General features: G+C 34.3%; 1 protein-coding gene and 1 long non-coding RNA gene across 8 annotated transcripts; one reads left to right on the top strand and one right to left on the bottom strand.

Moving 5' to 3' along the window:
• Positions 1 to 1705: 1705 nt before the first annotated feature.
• On the top strand, positions 1706 to 6242 carry LOC112286338 (uncharacterized). 7 transcript variants are annotated; one of them, XM_090252974.1, is made up of 6 exons: positions 1715 to 2281; positions 2923 to 3017; positions 3730 to 3849; positions 3975 to 4473; positions 5081 to 5261; positions 5578 to 6242. In XM_090252974.1, exons 4-6 carry the CDS (start codon positions 4393 to 4395, stop codon positions 5796 to 5798), a joined length of 483 nt encoding a protein of 160 aa, XP_090109100.1. In that variant the 5' UTR covers positions 1715 to 2281; positions 2923 to 3017; positions 3730 to 3849; positions 3975 to 4392; the 3' UTR covers positions 5799 to 6242. The 7 variants fall into 7 exon arrangements, 6 of the variants coding, with proteins under 6 accessions (XP_090109100.1, XP_090109098.1, XP_090109099.1 ...); XM_090252972.1 differs by having other exon boundaries at positions 3972 to 4473; XM_090252973.1 differs by lacking the exon at positions 3730 to 3849.
• Positions 6243 to 8961: 2719 nt separating this feature from the next.
• LOC149988342 (uncharacterized) lies at positions 8962 to 11181 on the bottom strand. The gene is made up of 3 exons (XR_016504689.1): positions 10597 to 11181; positions 9268 to 9345; positions 8962 to 9159 (listed from the first exon to the last, which is right to left on the bottom strand). It is a non-coding gene; the product is annotated as an uncharacterized LOC149988342 (long non-coding RNA).
• Positions 11182 to 17255: the final 6074 nt, after the last annotated feature.

The raw sequence follows: 17255 nt of genomic DNA, 5'->3' as shown, positions 1-17255 counted from the left end.
GTAGATATTGAAGTATATTTTACCACTGCAATTTTGTAAAATATTCTACTATTGTGTAATTGTGCTAATATGTAATGGCGCAACTTTGTTTGGAATATTTACTAATATCACTATGGCACTAAAAAAAAGATTTATAATTTGTGTGTTCTTCTAATATATGAGCAAAAATCTAAGGCATCAATTTAATACTCATTTTGGCATTCTATCTATTTTACAAAGATCATGGTTTTTAAAATTAATAAATTTTATTAGATAATTTAAATTTCTAAAAATAATCTTCTTAAATCTTATCAAATCTTGTAGATATTTATCTTATTTTTTTATTGATTTTTAAAAATATTAAAAATATTTTAGTTTTATTTTATTTTATTATTTTATAATTGTCTAAAAACTTCTAAGAAACTTCCATAATTTTCTCTGATTCCTTAGAATTTTTTAATAGAAATTTTTTATACTTCAAAGAGATTCTATAATTCTTAGAATCTCTTCTATTATTTTTTTATTTAAAAAAAGAATTTAAGTCCCAAAGTATAAATAAGGGATCAATATGCAAGAAACTGTAATCTTATCTAGACAAATTTTGAAGCAATTCAAGGATTGTCTTTTGTCCAATTGTTTATCTAATCTTTTTTCTAGTATAGTATCTTGCTTCTTTTGTAATTCCTTATCTCTTGGTCAATATGTGAACTTGACAGCTATTAACACAAAACTCGAAAAATAGTCAATCTCCACTTTGACAATTTCGTCATGAATTACAGAATATCCTTTGTAGTTCATGACGAATTGTGCATGGCAGGTATTGTACATAGCTGTGCAGATTCTCTACCGATACAGAATTGGTTAGATGAATGCAATATGACCTTCGATGGAGACTAACCCTTGCCACTAAAATATGCGCAGTGAAGCTCCATGTTGCTCCTAAAGGAACTATTCCACGACGAAGCCTCAAAAAACATTAAATCTAACATCTATTTGTGTGACAACGATCTCACGGACTTGGCGTTGGAACTAGTCATTCCTTCCCTGACCTACACGTGTTTTCCAGTGACCTCCGTCTCATTGAAACTAGTACTTTCCAGCTCGCTCGCTGTCAATTTGTTCATACTACGTACTCAGATGACTAGCAGGCGTCGAAACAACGCCTGCTAACTTTGCATGATGAGACTGAAGCTGTGTTGTAGTTCACACTGCAACGGCGGTTTCACAATTAGTACATAACCGAACCCCTCCTCGCAAGAATCCGCGCTGAATCTCCCCGGGTGCAGGGACACAGTTCATGATACAGTGTTTTCAATTCTCAAAAAATTCTGCTTCCCGGGCACATGACCAGCTTTTAAAACTGAGAGGCTCTCAACGGAGGAACATAATCTCGTGCAGCTTTAAACATCGGTAGTCGTTGCTCTACGCTTACTCGTTGCCGGGAACCTGGACGGAAACGAGGAAAGCAAGAGGAGAAAGAAGCGGCAAAGCAAAGAGATACCCTTGAAAGTTACGAACCCCACCTCATAATAAGGAGCGTGCCGGATAGAGCTGGCCTCTGACATGTACCTAAATGCTACGGCCTTTAGCTCCCTCGTCACTGGACCGCTGAACAAAGGAATCATTCCGTAATTAAAATATTCCAGATGCATGTCTAACCATTAATGACCACCAAACAATTGCAACGTGATTTTGAAGTACAAGTAAAGCTGCGGTGTCGTTCTCTTCCTTGTGACGTCAAGGGTTAATTTTAGGCCAGCTCAACACATTGCCGAGACACTCGGCGAGTTTGTCTTGTTCCGACACGGATGAGTCTTGTCATACACATCCAATATGTGTTTCGAACAAAGAAAACGTTGTCCAGATGAGGCCGGTTACAGGTTGAGTGCAAGCTCGAGATGAAGTAGGAGACTGCTAGTATGGCAACTTCGGGACGGATGTTGAACATAGGACCTCGGCAACCAGCTGTGGTAACTGGTCGGTGTTGAGCGCACTCGTTCGCAGTAGTGTCGCACCATGGAGACCCTTCGATTCCTTCGGGGTTGTTTGTGGACCTGGGGCACACGCAGTTGGTGTGATGCCGTTAGACGGGTTGGTAAGTCTTGTGATTGCAGCGCCGAAGGCAGAAACTACAAGGGCCGCATGAAGTGTGCACTCCTCGTTCAATCGAAGGACCTAGCTCATGTGAGCAGTTCGACCTTCCTTCACTTCAGATTGATGAAGTTGAGCCTGAGGTGCTTCTTGACTATGCGAGCATTCCATTTTACTCATGCACGCGACATCACCTAATCTATGTATCCAGGTATGCCATGCACAACCTGGACTGATTAGTGACGCTTAGTATTGGCATGTTGCTTGCATGGACAGTTATACATCGTTCCTATGGATTAGTCTGGTATAACATCCGTTTGAATGAGGCAATGATGAGTGCGACTAAGATTTTTTTTAACCTGGTAATTACTAAAATAGATTCAATTGATGCCAAAGATATAGTCCACCACCTGCACCCCCCCATGATGGAACTAAATTGTTGATGCAGCAAATGCACATGTCGTTTCTATACTAGTGTAAAGACTTGTTGTTTGCGGTTAATTAATTGCACATACTGAAGTTTGATGCCATGTTCTGATGAATCCGGTCTTGATTCCTGAAGGAAAGAAACATGAAATTGCCGCTGTGGCATCTCTACATGGCATCAAACGTCAGCATGTGTAAATAGTTAATTGCACGACACCAGAAAATACATTGAATTCTTTACTGGCATTTTATGAGTACTCTGAACAAGGCATTCCAGGTTTCTAGAAGAGATTTTATTGTTGTAAGCAAGAAGAGTTATTTATTGTTAGTTTTTATCCTACTAGCATGCACAACTATTAAGCGACCTTTGATAAAAACATCACTGATCACAAAATCTTATCAATGGCGACGTATGGTTTCTGTCAGGCTTGCGGTTTATTCTATGGGGCGGTGTTCCTTAGACTACGCAGAATTTGCATAATCTGTAGCGAAGACGCGTCAAGATAGAGGATCCTGAAAAGGTAAAACGGATATTCATGTTTAACAGACATGCTTTGTTTCCTAGAGAGCTGCATAATCATTGAATTCCAAATCAGATATTATTTCTAAGGCAAATTTAAGTGATAAACCAGAATAGAAAATATAAATAATTCTTTGATTCAGGTAACTAAAATTCAACCATGACTCATTGATGACGTTCTTGTGATGCGAACAGTACGTCACACCTGGTAACTTCCAAGTTCTGATCATGGTTCTCTAATCTGAATTGTCATTTTTTAGAAATATTTCACTATAGGGATGGATCACTGGTAGAAATTATTATTTAGTCAGAAAGCATCAATATCATTTTTTTTTGACGTAAAAGCACTTGATTAGTTTTTCAAACTCATACTCGTTTTTAAATCTCGAACTGTTCAGTTTTACTAGAAGTCAAATTTTTATGCTTATTGAAAGAATTGTTATATGGTTAATTTATCATCAAAAGAAACATGAACATTGTATCATGTAAAATCATTTTAAATAGTACCTATATGATTATTTATGTATAAATAAATTCACATTAATTTTAGATCATATTGTAATACTGCTTTAAACTTTCTATATTCAGAAAACTTGGGTAAAAGGTGTACCTTGCTTATTATAGGCTGTGGGAAATAATCAGACATGATTGCTTCATTCGTGAAGAATTTTCTCACGTTTCAATTCTCATACTTTGCTTTTTCAACCTTGAAGGGTAGTGAGCCATGTGTCGAGAACAAATTCTGGTCGTGCCACTTTAAGTGAGATGTTTCTTCTCCTCTGATAAGCTTTGAACCATAAATAGCTTGAATGACACACAGTGGTCGGCAACAGGTATACTAGTGCAAATCAACTATTACTTCTTTCGGTGTTTCTGAGAAATCTAGATTTGTGTTGCTGATACACAGACGACAGATTCAGAAGAACTATAACACTACTTACCTTCTATCCTTCAGCAGGAAGAGAGGAACGCGCAAGTTGTCTAACCCGGGACTTGGTCCTTTTCATTTTGGGCTCATTTACGTATGACTGGTGCGAGACCCAAGGAACGCTGGGTAAAAAGGAAGTTCAAGAGCTATTACGAGAATAAAAGAAGACGTAGGCCGTGAAAAGTTTCATCAAGAGTTATGGAATGGTTAAATGTGTCTGTAGCCCCGCTAACGGCGAAGGTAGACAAGGGATCGAGGAGATTACTTTTAGAAGAAGACAGATTTGAAAGGTTTAGAGGGTTGGCAGTGTTGGAGAGGCAATTGAGTGAGAAGAGTTCGTTGTTTAGGGTGCGAAGTGCTAGAGCTCAGAGAAGTGCATTTAATCGTTCCAATACCTACTTGGGCTTCCGCTTCGTCGTCGTCTGCGTACGCTGCATTTCAAAAGTCGATGAGACGTCACGCGAAAGCAGTCCGTGCTCATCCTCGGTTGCTTCACTCTTCTTTCTCAACCTGTGCTACTGCATTTGAGGTAATTCGAATCGGCCTTGTCGGTAGACACGCCGACTGCCCTTGCTGTAGTTAACAGACGTTTTTTCTGAGCGGCCTCTCATCATCTAGTTGACAAAAAGTTATCCATGAACGCAAAAAACAGTTAATACTTGATAGTTGAAGACAAGAAGCTGTGCGTTTTTTAGGCTCAAAAGAGTAATGTCTGGGGTTTGTTGGTATCGAGCAACTGTTTGATGTCATACAATGCAATTTAGGCATTTCACCAATTTCTTTCAGTTTTCAAAGGTTGGTTGGAGAATTGTATGAACTCTCTTTAATGTTTGAAAATTCTTTGTACTATTAACTCTTTCTGCTCTTAAAAGAAGTTAGGTCCCTAAGGAAGTTCTCTAAGTGGGTGCTCTTTGATGAGATTAAATTTCAAAGCGACAATCTTGTAAGTACAACCTTGTAAATTAGAAGTAAATACCTAGAAAAGAGTTTTCAGAAGAGTACAAGAATGATACGCGAGCGATCAGGTTTTCTTAACGGTTTAATCATCCATGATTAGGCTTAACCAACTGTACATGATATCTGAATCTTTATCAAGCAGTTTGTATAGGTATCTCAGACACATTTGCTCACAATAGATGGAGCATGGTGCGGACGCGAACGTGGTAGCATTGAACGTTGCCAATAATCCAGAGATTCGTCCAATCGAGGATGCATTGGATGAGCCTTTAGTACAGTTACATCTATTTCCACTGATTCCTGGATATGTTGATGATGTCATTTATCCAGAAAATCGTCCTATCCGAAATCAAGATCAAGGTACTACTGAATTTGATTTCAAAGTGGGTTTTAGGAGCTACTGTATGTCACGCTAGAGATATAGCGCACTAATTTGGATTTTAGATAGTTACTCTGAAAGTGTCCTGTATGCAGCTGGTTTTCCTTCTTGTTAAGGCGAATCGAGACGTGGTGATGTAACGTAGTACAAGGAATGTTCGTCCGTTCGTGTTTTGAAATCCATTTGAACATGCATGTGTTCTCTATTTTTCAGTCTTTCATGTTCTGAATCATGCATCGTTAGAACACCTTATCCATGAGAAATTTCATTAACAAAGTAACCGTTCATTGATTTCAGTGGATCCTATCAATCTCGAGGATTTTCAGAGGAATTTATTTGAGTTATTTAATGTTCGAGAAGGTCGAGTTGATGGCACTGCACAAACTGTCGAAGTCGCGGAGGTCATAGAGGAATCTGATGACGACAATGAGTATGATCTCCCGGCTCAGAGGGTCTCTTCGAATAGGTTGAACGCTCTTCACCAACCGGGGTCCAGCAGCATCTCCCCTCAGATCTAATAGCATCTGATCTAACATTGTTCATCAGTTCTCTGAACGATACTGACCTGAACGAAATTACACATCGTCGAAAAGTAACATGGCTGCAGACTGCAGGAGATCAAACGATTTCGAAATTTCTGGAATCTTTTCAAGTAATTCTCAAAGGCTTACTCTTAGTTACCTCGTTTAATAATCTGATAGTATAAATGTTTATGGCCACCTGGTTGTTTATGTAGACTTTCATGGTATTATCAATTACAACCCATGGCCCGAGTTAGAACTTTTTTCTCCCTGATTAAAACTAGCATTTATTGTTCTAGCAGTTTTGACCTTTGGGTTGTTTCACTTCGGCTTTCGAACCGTGTCGTGCATCCTCTAGTAACGCGTGATTTACTAGTGAAAAGTATAACTTCTCCTAAAGATATACGTGTGGATTTTTGAATTAAAGTTGTTCACACCTGTTATCTACGTGTATAGTGCTTTGTTGTATAGCTCCGAAACAAAAGGTTATGGGCTCTAGGCTTCAAACCTGCACATGACTGATTAGATTGCTGATTACATGGTTGCATATCAAAAGTATTATTCATCGCAGTATTCTGTACATAGTTGTATTGCTCAATTAGATAAGCTAGCATCTTCTGTTTACTACTTTCACAGCAGTTTCTTGAAGTTCTTGATTTCTTGTTTTCTTGATTTCAATTTCACTTTCTTCTTACGTTTTCTGTTTTTATAAGAATTTTTTTCTTCTCCTCATCTAGTCTTTCTTACATTGATCACTATGTCCATCGAAAAGGACTTAATAGGCATACAACGTTTTAACGGTTCTGAATTCCATCTTTGGAAATGGCAACTCAGAAACCTCTTCCGTGCCAAAGGCTTTATTCCACACATTGACTGTACTGATAAAAACGACTCAGATGAACAATGGAGGGGAGAGACTATAATGCATACACGCTCCTTATTTCTTCAATTGAGAGAAAATTCCTTGCTCCTTTAACTAGTTGCTTAACTGCACAGGAAGTTTGGGATAGGCTTCTGGAGGAACATGAACACAAAACTAGTGAGAACATTCATGAACTGAAGTGTCAGTTCTTCAATGCTCAATTAGAACAAGGACAATCCATGTCTGATTTCATTGCAAAACTTGAACTCACTATGAATGAACTTCAAGAGTTAGGTTATACATCTTTCTCTGAAGCTTTCATGATATCGAAGCTCACAACTAACTTACCTACGGGATTCGATGCATTCATTACTACATGGAAGAGCACTCATAAAACGGATTGTATTCTTGCTAATCTTAAGCGGAGGAGAAGAAGATTATGAATCGCTTACATGAAGATGCTGCTTCTCATTCTAAAGCATTTTACGTTAATCGTCCACAGTTTCCTACTTCTGGAATTCACAGAATTTCACAGACCAGTACGAGCCTCTACCCGTGTGGCTACTCTACCACTATGCCTTTTCATGGTACATATAATAACTCATTCTCTCCTTCTGCTATGCAATATCCTAATTGGTTTCCATCTTCTAGAGCTTCTGGATCTCTTCTGAGGCAACCTTCATCATTTTCAGATCGCAATCAATTGACTCGTTCACAAACAAACAGAAGTGTTGAAATAGCAGATCTAAAACGTAGAACGAGATGTAACAATTGTGGTATTCCTAGGCATTGGTGGCAAGAGTGTCCACACATTTTTCAAGAAAATTTCAATCGACCTTCTATTTCACAAACTGGATTTAGTACTCAGGCTTCTTTTGCTGAGTCTTTGGACTCAGTTCAACCAAATTTTTATCAACAACGTTTATACCCCGATATGGAGCATCATTTTACATTTTCAACTATTGATAATCATGATGAGTATCAAGATCTTGTTAATCCATACGATCAAGATTCATCTTCTTCGGATTTTTTATATTCCGATACACCACATGCTTACAATGCCGTAGCAACTAGAAATTATTCTGAAGGCTGGATCCCTAATAGTGGAGCTACAGATCATGTGACAGACCAGATTCACTAGTTTGTTAATTATAAGCCTTTGCCAACCGATGCAACATGGCCCATCGAAACTCCTACGATACATCGCTCTTACGTCACAAGTACAAGAGACATCAAGATACTCGTACAACTTCCTCATTGTACTGTTCATTTGCTAAAACAGGTTCTGTACATTCCTAGATTCGGGAGGAACTTATTCAACCTCACCAAAGTTGCTCTAAATCATAATATTTACATTTTGTAAAGACGATACTTGCGAGCTTCTTTAAGATAATAACCTCATCATGACGGGTAGAATGCTTCACAGATCTTATCTTCTTGATTTCACCGTTTTACTACCTTCCGCAATAGCCTTCTACTCAGCATCATTTGGCAATGTGCTTTCTTCAGAAGAGCTCCAAGACCTTCAGACTAGGCATCTTCAGCTTGGTCATTTGCATCATGACATGACACGCAAAATGGACGCTAATGGCTTGGTACAAGGACTAAGGCTCAAAACGACAGAACTTCATACGCTATGCTCAGGCTGCGCATATGGAAAATCTCATCGTACATCATTTCTTAAGAATGTTAATAGACTTAGAGCTACGCAACCAGGTATATTGTTTCACAGTGACAACTGTGGTCCGACGAGCATACTGTCTCATGGTGGCTCTCTCTGCTACATAATGTTTCAAGACGATCATACACTCTACAGGTTTGTATTTTGAATTTCTAAGAAATCAAAAGCTCTAGCATGCTTTCAAAGAGTATGCAAGGTGGTCCTTTGAGACACAAGCGATAAAATACTCACTTTAAGAACTAACAATGTGAGTGAGTTTTGCAGTCGAAGATTTACAGACTTTCTTCACGTAGACGGAATCAAAGATGAATTTACTGTCCCTTATACCCCAAAACAGAACGCTATCTCTGAATGTGATAACAGAACTATCATGGAGGCAGTTCAAAGTATGATTTACTATGCAAAACTCAACCCAGCGTTTTGGGCTGAAGCTGTTGACAATGTCATCTTTTCCTTAAACCGCGCTTGTTCACGTCTTATTCCACATTTGACACCGTTTGAGGCATACACTGGAACAAAGCCATCACTCGCTCACATGAGGCTGTTCGGTTGTAAGGTCTACATCCATGTACCTCACCATTTGCGCAAGAAGTTAGACCCTAAGAGCCGAAGCGGAATTTTTCTTGGCTATTTTGACGCTTCTAAAGGATACCGAATCTGGGATTTACAGTGTCAACGAGTTGTTATAAGCAGGGATGTATTGTTCGATGAACACAACTATACACAAGAAATATCATCTTCAGAAATTTCATCTTCCATTGTGGCTTCTATCGAGGTTCCTTTTTCGAAATCAGAGCATAATCAGCTTCATGAATCTGATCATCCCGTCAATACGACCTTATCAGAATCAGTTTCTCATTCAACTAATTTATCACATTTAATCAAAAGAATTTGTTATCCATTGAAAAACATGGAAGACTTACCTATTCATCTTGATAACGCGAGCAGTGGGAGTAGATTATCCCTTGCAAAAGATGCTATCCCTCATGTTGTTGATCTTGCTTCAAATCCAATTGATCAAGAACAATCATTAGCTTCATGTGCTAGCACAATCAAAGAAACCGTATTGTTCATTCGTATCCTAGTCCTCTCAATACACAACGACAACAACGACCACTTTCACAGTTTGGATACTCAACTAAGGATTAACATTACACATCTGCGAACTCCGTCATGACTCTACCATCTTCAACCTCTTCATAAAACTCAACAAAACATTCTGTTTCTACTTCTGTAATCCCAAAAATCTTATCATGAAGCTCTACGCTCATCCAATTTAATACACTGGCAGAACGCAATGCAAGCTGAGTTTAAATCGCTTCTTGAAAATGATACTTCGGAACTTGCGGATCTACCTTTTGGAAGAAAGGCAGTTAACTGTAAGTGGGTCTATGCTATTAAAACCAAAGTCGATGGCACCGTTGATCGTTTCAAGGCCTGATTAGTCGCTAAAGGCTGTTCACAATAGTATGGAGTGGATTTCACATAGACTTACTCTCCTACTGTTAAATATAACTCAATCCGTCTTGTTCTTGCTGTACCTGGCTGAGAAGACATGCTAATCTGACAACTTGATATCAAGACAACATTTCTACATGGCAAACTTGATCAAGAAATTTTTATGAAACAGGCTCTTGGTATTGAAGACTCGTTTTCTTCATAAAGTCAATCGTTTCAAGAAAGTTGTGTATGGTTTAAGGCAGGCCAGCAGGGCATGGCATGATAGAATCAATGAATTCTTGGCTACCCACAAGCTTAAGAAAAATACAGCCGACTCATGTGTATATCATTTTGAAACAAACAACCAACTCATCGTCGTCATGTTTGTCGATGATGGATTGTGTTGCTGCCAAGATGCAGGACGAATCGATTGAATTCTAAATACTATGAACAATGTTTTCAAAACTCAAGTTAATGACCCAGATATATACGTCGGCTTACAGATCAAAAGGGATTGCTCTTCATGATTAATTTTTCTTCACCAGAGTGCCTACTTAGAAAAAATTCTTTGTGAGTATGGATTCTTCTATTTTTCTTTGATTTCTACTCCTGTTGATTCTAACTCAACCTTACGTCTTACAGATTCTTCTGACACAGACATCATCGACACTTTTCCCATCATCGACACTTTTCCCGTCATCAACACCACTGGTAGCCTTCAATTTGCCTCTAATGGCACTCGTCTCGACATCTCTTATTCAGTCAACAATGCTGCTTGTTAATGGTGGCACCACTTCCCCAACTCTACTTACCGCATTTGCCGATGCTGATTACGCAGCAGATCTCGACGACCGTAAATCTTGCAGTGGATACATTTTGTTTCTGAATGGTGGTCCTATTAGCTAGGGTTTTAAAAAGCAAGCTTGTCTCGTCAATAGTACCACATACTCCGAGTATGTTGCTTGTTAAATGGCCACAAAAGAAATCATCTGGTGTTGAAGAATATTAGCTGATCTTGAGTATCTTCAAGAAAAAGCTACGGTACTAAACTCTGACTCTCAAAATACTATTAGACTTGCCCTTAGTCCCGAATTTCACTCTCGCACTAAGCACGTCAATATCAAGTACCACATGATCAGAGAACAAATCAAAAACGGCGTTCTACAAATCAATTATATTTCCAGGAATGACAACGTCGCACATATATTCACGAAACCATTAGCTCCAGAAATGTTCAAGAAACTGTGCGCACTCCTTATCCCACAACTTGGCTAGAACTCCACTTCTCTACCGAAGTGGGAGTATTACCTCACGTAATCTCAATAGAGAAGTTATCCTTTTAGTGGGAGTTTAGTAACTCGTGATTTACTAGTGAAAAGTATAACTTCTCCTTAAGATATAAATGTGGATTTTTGAAATGAAGTTGTTGATCACACCCGTTATCTGCGTGTATACTGCTCTGTTGTATAGCTCTGAAACAAAACACCTTTGGGAATAGGCAGAACAGTTATTTCAACGAGCTGGATAATTGTAGACGGTCGACATCGCACTTTCTTGATGTTAAATTTTCAGCAGAACGAGGTAATGGTTAAAGTAAGGTATATGAAAAAGAAGGGAAGTTCTCGCTCGTATTCCTTGCATCTGATGTTTGTGATGAAGGATGTTGGTTGGTCATTGAAACGCCTGACTGGAATTGATACATTGATACAGGACCAGTAGACCATGTTATATACATTACATGAATGCCTGGACGATGTGTTACTTGTTCAACAATAAACCAAGCTAGGTTCAATATCTAGTATGTGCGAGTTGCGAATACTCCATCCTGCATGGGCACGCGGCAAGTGCCTCGTCCCGCTGCAGGGTGCACCCAACATGCTTTGCATTGTGTGGATTTCATGCCGTCAATGCTGGTCAGAAAGTGCCTGCCATGCAGGCGATTGGGTGGGTCATTGCCAAGAGAGCCGCTGTTGAGAGCCCTGATAAGAACCCAGGTTCTTATTTCAAGCTACACTGAAACAAAGATACTAAAAATTGATGAAATACTAGAATATTGCAGATAAAAACTTTGTATATGACCAACTTTCTGCAATACTCATCACGAGCCGCCATAAAATATAGCTCAAGATTGAGATACAACGGCACCCTGGAAAGAAGTCATTCTTAAAGTTCTTAAAGCCTCAAGTGCTAGTGCTGATAAGATGCCATGAGATTTGCCTCGAAGATCACAGGCTAATTTTTAAGTAATCATACGCTGGAATAAGTTGTAATGATCATCATACTGATATTGAGGGCTGCTTTTTTCTTATGTTAACGGACGAGGTTGTGCTATTTCACCTCAAAAGTCACGTGGTGTTCGAAGCTCTGGATGGAATGCAGCATGCGTTGGTGAAACATATAACATTTGGATGGCCTTCAGCAACTCATCCTTAAACAGAAAGGTGAAGAACAGAGTGTGGCGACTCATGATTAAGTGCTGTCAAATGGTTCGGAATAGGTCATCAACTCAAGTAGACACGGTAAAACAAATGATGTGTACACAATCGTCAATAACATTTAATTGTGAAATTGAAAGGTGACGAACACAATGTGGCGATCTTTGATCGAGTTCCCACAAATGGTTTGGAATGAGCTAATGATTAAAGCAATCAAAGCAAGTATGACTTCTTCCAAGAAAACCTCGAATTGGTTTGAAAAGGTTTGAAAATCTAAGAAACTACTAGTTGATCAAAGTCACAAAAGTAGTTTGGAAAAGAAAATTTTTGATGAAGGTTTTGCTATTCATTTTCTTCTTCTACTGGATTAACTTTATATACAAGATACTTAGTACGAGTATAATATTAATTAGGTGTAACATTTTACAATCCATCATAAAAATATCTTAAAAACATCAAAATCTTTTTTTTTTTTTTTTTTTTTTTTTACACACGTATTCTTTTGTTGTAACTATGTACAAATGCATAGGTTTATATACTTTTTTTCAGATATACATTGTTGTATTATTTTGTATTCTAACTTTTTATAAAATTAAGATGATTTATATTTTTATCAAATATCTTTTAGCCAAATAAAATTTTGTTGGAATAATATTATTACACTTGCTTTAGATAATTTTTTTTTTAAAAAAAAAGTAGTACAGATTCTTATTAGATACTTCTACTATGGAGTGAGTACTTATTTGTATTTTTGTAGATTAAGAAAAAAATAATTACAGTTATATAGTTTTTTTTTTTAATAGTATAGATTCTAAAAAAATAATATAATTATTTTTTAAGGTTTTTTTTCTTTTCAAAGGTACAACTTTTAGATTTACTTGAAAAAATTTGAAAAATTTATTAATACTTATTCTTCACTTGAAACTTTAAATATATATATATATATATATATATATATATGCACTCATGTTATTTCTAAGTCTTCTATTTATTCTTGAATGCTTTAACTAAAAGCCAAACTAAATAGAAAATATTTATTCTTCTCTAGTAGTGTTTTATAATTATTCTAAGTTTCTACATCACTTTATAATTCAATTTTGTCCTTTTATTCTAAATTATAAAAAAGTATTATTTAAAAAATAAGTATATTTAAAATTTATATATTTTTTTAGATGAATAATCTAAATTTTTATCTTTTAGATATTAATGATGAAAATTTAGATTTCCTTTTATTCTATTGCATCTAAAATGTCTTTGAGACTTGTATAGACTTGATAGCAATAGAGCATGAAATTTTAATCAATTATTGGTTGTCATCATCTTTACTTTTATGGCTAGTTGTAGTTTTGCACAAAAGCTAACTAGCAATAGTATTATCAAGATCCAAATATTACTAAAAACTTTCTTATTAAGGTAATTTTAGAAATTTTTATTGTATATTGAATTTGAATAACAAAATTGGTAGATTTGGCTTTCCAATTTATAAATAATGCTCTCATTGATAAGTTATTCTTATAATAATAGTGATAATTAGCTCTTAGAGTAAATTTGACAATGGTAGAAATAATATTTAATTGTCTCTATTTTCACTTTGAAAGTTCAATCTAGCACAATAATTTGAATAGCTTCAAAGATGTCATTTTTTTCTAAATTCTTTATACCATCACTAAAGTGTTAAAAAAAAATAATAAAAAAAAAATCAATTAAAGTACTTTCAAGAGTATGCCTTAAAGTTAAAAATGATATTGATATTAAAGTTTGAATCTTTAAAGTCATGTCAAATAGGATAATATAAGGACAACAAACAATCCAAGTAAAAATATTGCTATTTCTATTAGTATAATATATAGAAAAGCTTGAAATCAAATCAAGCAATTAAAACCATATTGAATACTTCTTAACACCAATAAAAACCCATATCTCGCTTTCAAGAGATTGGAGAGCTTTTTTTACTTCTATACTATACTAAAACATTAATATCACCAACAACATTTCTCTAACTAGAATTACTCAAAAGAATGCAAATATTTAGTTCTAAGATTCAAATAAAGTATCAAAAAAATCTAAAAATATACTTTTTTAAAGACTTTTAGGTAGATTACCACCAAAATATCATAAGGTCATCTAATATTCTATCTATGATTAATTGAGTGTGCCAAGAGAGCCATCTCAAGCACATATAGCTACCTAGTCAATCACTCTTACTAACAAGTCATCAATTGATCATTCAATTAAATCTCTTCTACCATTTTCAAACCTCTTGAGGCAATGTTCAACTCATATTCTTATTTAATTAGCAACAAAATTCAAGAGGCTAGTCTTGTGGGGTCTACTCAGAGTTAAAATTCAAATAATATTTAGAAGCATAACTAGTTAGATCAAGCTCTACTATTGCCACTATTTAATTTTAGACAACCAAATTGTCACTTTTTAAAAGTATTTTTGATTCAAACAACTCCCCAACAAATAGCTAAGTAGATACAATACCTTCTTTTTACACTTCCAAAAATCTACATAATTGAATGCTTAAGAAAAAATCAAATATGATATTTTTTCCTTTTTACATACATAGCATTTTCATCCACTATTTAGAACTAGTACAATAGAGATTAAGAAAAATTGAAAGATATTTTTATGTAATAAAAAAATAATAAACATATAAAAATTATTTTTAGCTAGTCCTTTCACTTAAAATCTTCTTGCTTAATATTGAAATAATACAAACTATTAAAATTTAAAGAATATGGCTCAAATGACCAAAGATTCTACTTTTTTATAGAAAAATATGTCATTCAAATTAAAAAAAAATTAAACAACTAAATATTTGTACCCATGCAACTTCTTAACAAGTATAAACTACCTTATGCAATAACTCCTAGTCTAATTTCAAATCCTACATAACTTGTTAACATCTAAGCTACCAACTACTAAAATTCAATATGCAGCAATCAATAATAGGCATAGCTATCTTTCTATAATTTTCTTCCTATCTATCTCAATATTCATTAAGTATCCAATGTATTAATAATTCATCAAAATTCATGTGTCATCTATCATAGTATCCTTATCTAGTCAAGTGTAATTGAAATTCATAATATTTAGCAAATACGTCTACCTCTAAGAGCATAAAATAACTTTAGATAAGCTTCATTTGAATCCACCTTCTTACAGAGCTCCTCCAAGCAAATCTAACATAACTTACAATATATTGATAAATTTAGTATTTATTAAGATACAACTAATTAAATTTTGGCTCTTTTTTATCTAACATGGTTTCAATTCTAATTGTTTTTTAGCTTGTAAGTCAATGTTCTTTTTTCTATTCAATATTTTTATTTTAGATTTGTATATTTTTTAATTTAGACTATGTATTATTATTTTTATTAAATATTATTCTAATTTAGCTAAATTACTAAATTAGAATAGCATCAAACATCTATTAAAACTCTAATTAGTTGTTGTAACAAGACCACTTTTAATGATACTCTTAGAGACCTTAACAACTACACTAGTTTTTCCAAAGCTAAATAAAAATATATATATTCTCAAGTCATAATCCAAGACAAAAATAACTTATCTATTAACCTTAATTAATTTAGTATTTTTAGATTATAAAAGCTCTTTAATTACAAAGTAGTTTTTTAACTCTACTAATTTTTTTTGAATAGTCCAAAAATATCTTAACAACTTCTGTGTCATTTTTTAAAGGAGCACACAATTTTTTTTAAAAAGAACTTAAAAACCATTGCATTTTACAACTAAATGTGAATAGAAAGTTTTTTTAGTTAAATGTGAAAATCATGATTGTTCTAAATAAGAACAATCTTACAAATTAGCTATGTATTTGTCAAGTACTTTAAGCCACTTTGAATTTTTTTTTTTTTTTTTATCATCTATTATTTATTTTTATTCTTGTAGATACAAAAAATGTTCATAAGATTAATGTTTTTAAAACGCTAAAGGTTATGAAACTTGTTAATAATCTATATTTTTTTTTTATTAGAGCAATTTTTGTTGGAACAAACAACAAGTGTATTATGCTTTTTGTTATCCTTTTTGTTTTGCTTTATACTTTCAAGTTGTTGGATAGCTAGCAAATTATTTTTTTTAAAATTAAAAATTAAAAAATTAATAATGTATTATAATTAATCATCATAAAATTGTAAGTTTTTGCCTAGCATTTCATTTCACTTGCATACAATAGAAAAGTCTAATTTCATCTATGTTATAGATATCTTATTGCTTAAATTTATCTAATGACTTATTTAAAAAAAAAATAGTAATAAATACTATAGTTATTAACATCTTCTTTTGAAATCTATAAAAAAAATAATTTTGTTATGAATCTTAAATTTCTCTAGCCATGTATTTAAAAAAAAAACTATTATACTAAAGATAAATCCAATTTAAAATAACAATAATAGTTTTTTAGTATAATATTGCTAATTTTTACTCATTTTTGGTTTGCATAAAATCATTCTATCAATATCTATTTTATATTACAATACTTGATTGCTCTTTATTTTTTAGTTTGTGGATTTTATTAGCAAGTAATTTCAAAAAAATTTAAAAAATGGACAATTTTTCTAAAAAAAATAGTTTGCATGATAATTAGATTATAAGTGTTATAAATCTAAGTGAAAAGATGACCTCAAATTAAAATAGGATTTTTTTTGGCATGCTTGTAGAATATAAAACAAACATTGTTGTTTATTTTCTTATTTTCTTCTTAAGAGAAATACTTCAAATTTGTATTTTTTCTAAGAACATGGTTTGGAATTACTAATATTAATAAATTAAACTCAATATGTATTAATGTATAACCTATTTAAATTCATAAATACCTCATGGTCCCAACTCTATGCAATTGGATAAGTTCTATTATCTATATATATATATATATATATATATAGAAAGAGAGAGAGAGAGAGAGAGAGAGAGATGTAGCATTAATTTATTTAATATTGGTTGTTATTTTTAAAAAAATACATATTTGATAAGTTGATCTTAAATCCAAGTAATTTTTTTTTTGGAAT

This window comes from Physcomitrium patens, chromosome 9, assembly GCF_059467195.1.
Source record: "Physcomitrium patens ecotype Gransden chromosome 9, ASM5946719v1, whole genome shotgun sequence".
Taxonomy (NCBI): Eukaryota; Viridiplantae; Streptophyta; class Bryopsida; order Funariales; family Funariaceae; genus Physcomitrium; species Physcomitrium patens.
This window is presented reverse-complemented; position numbering and strand designations above follow the sequence as displayed.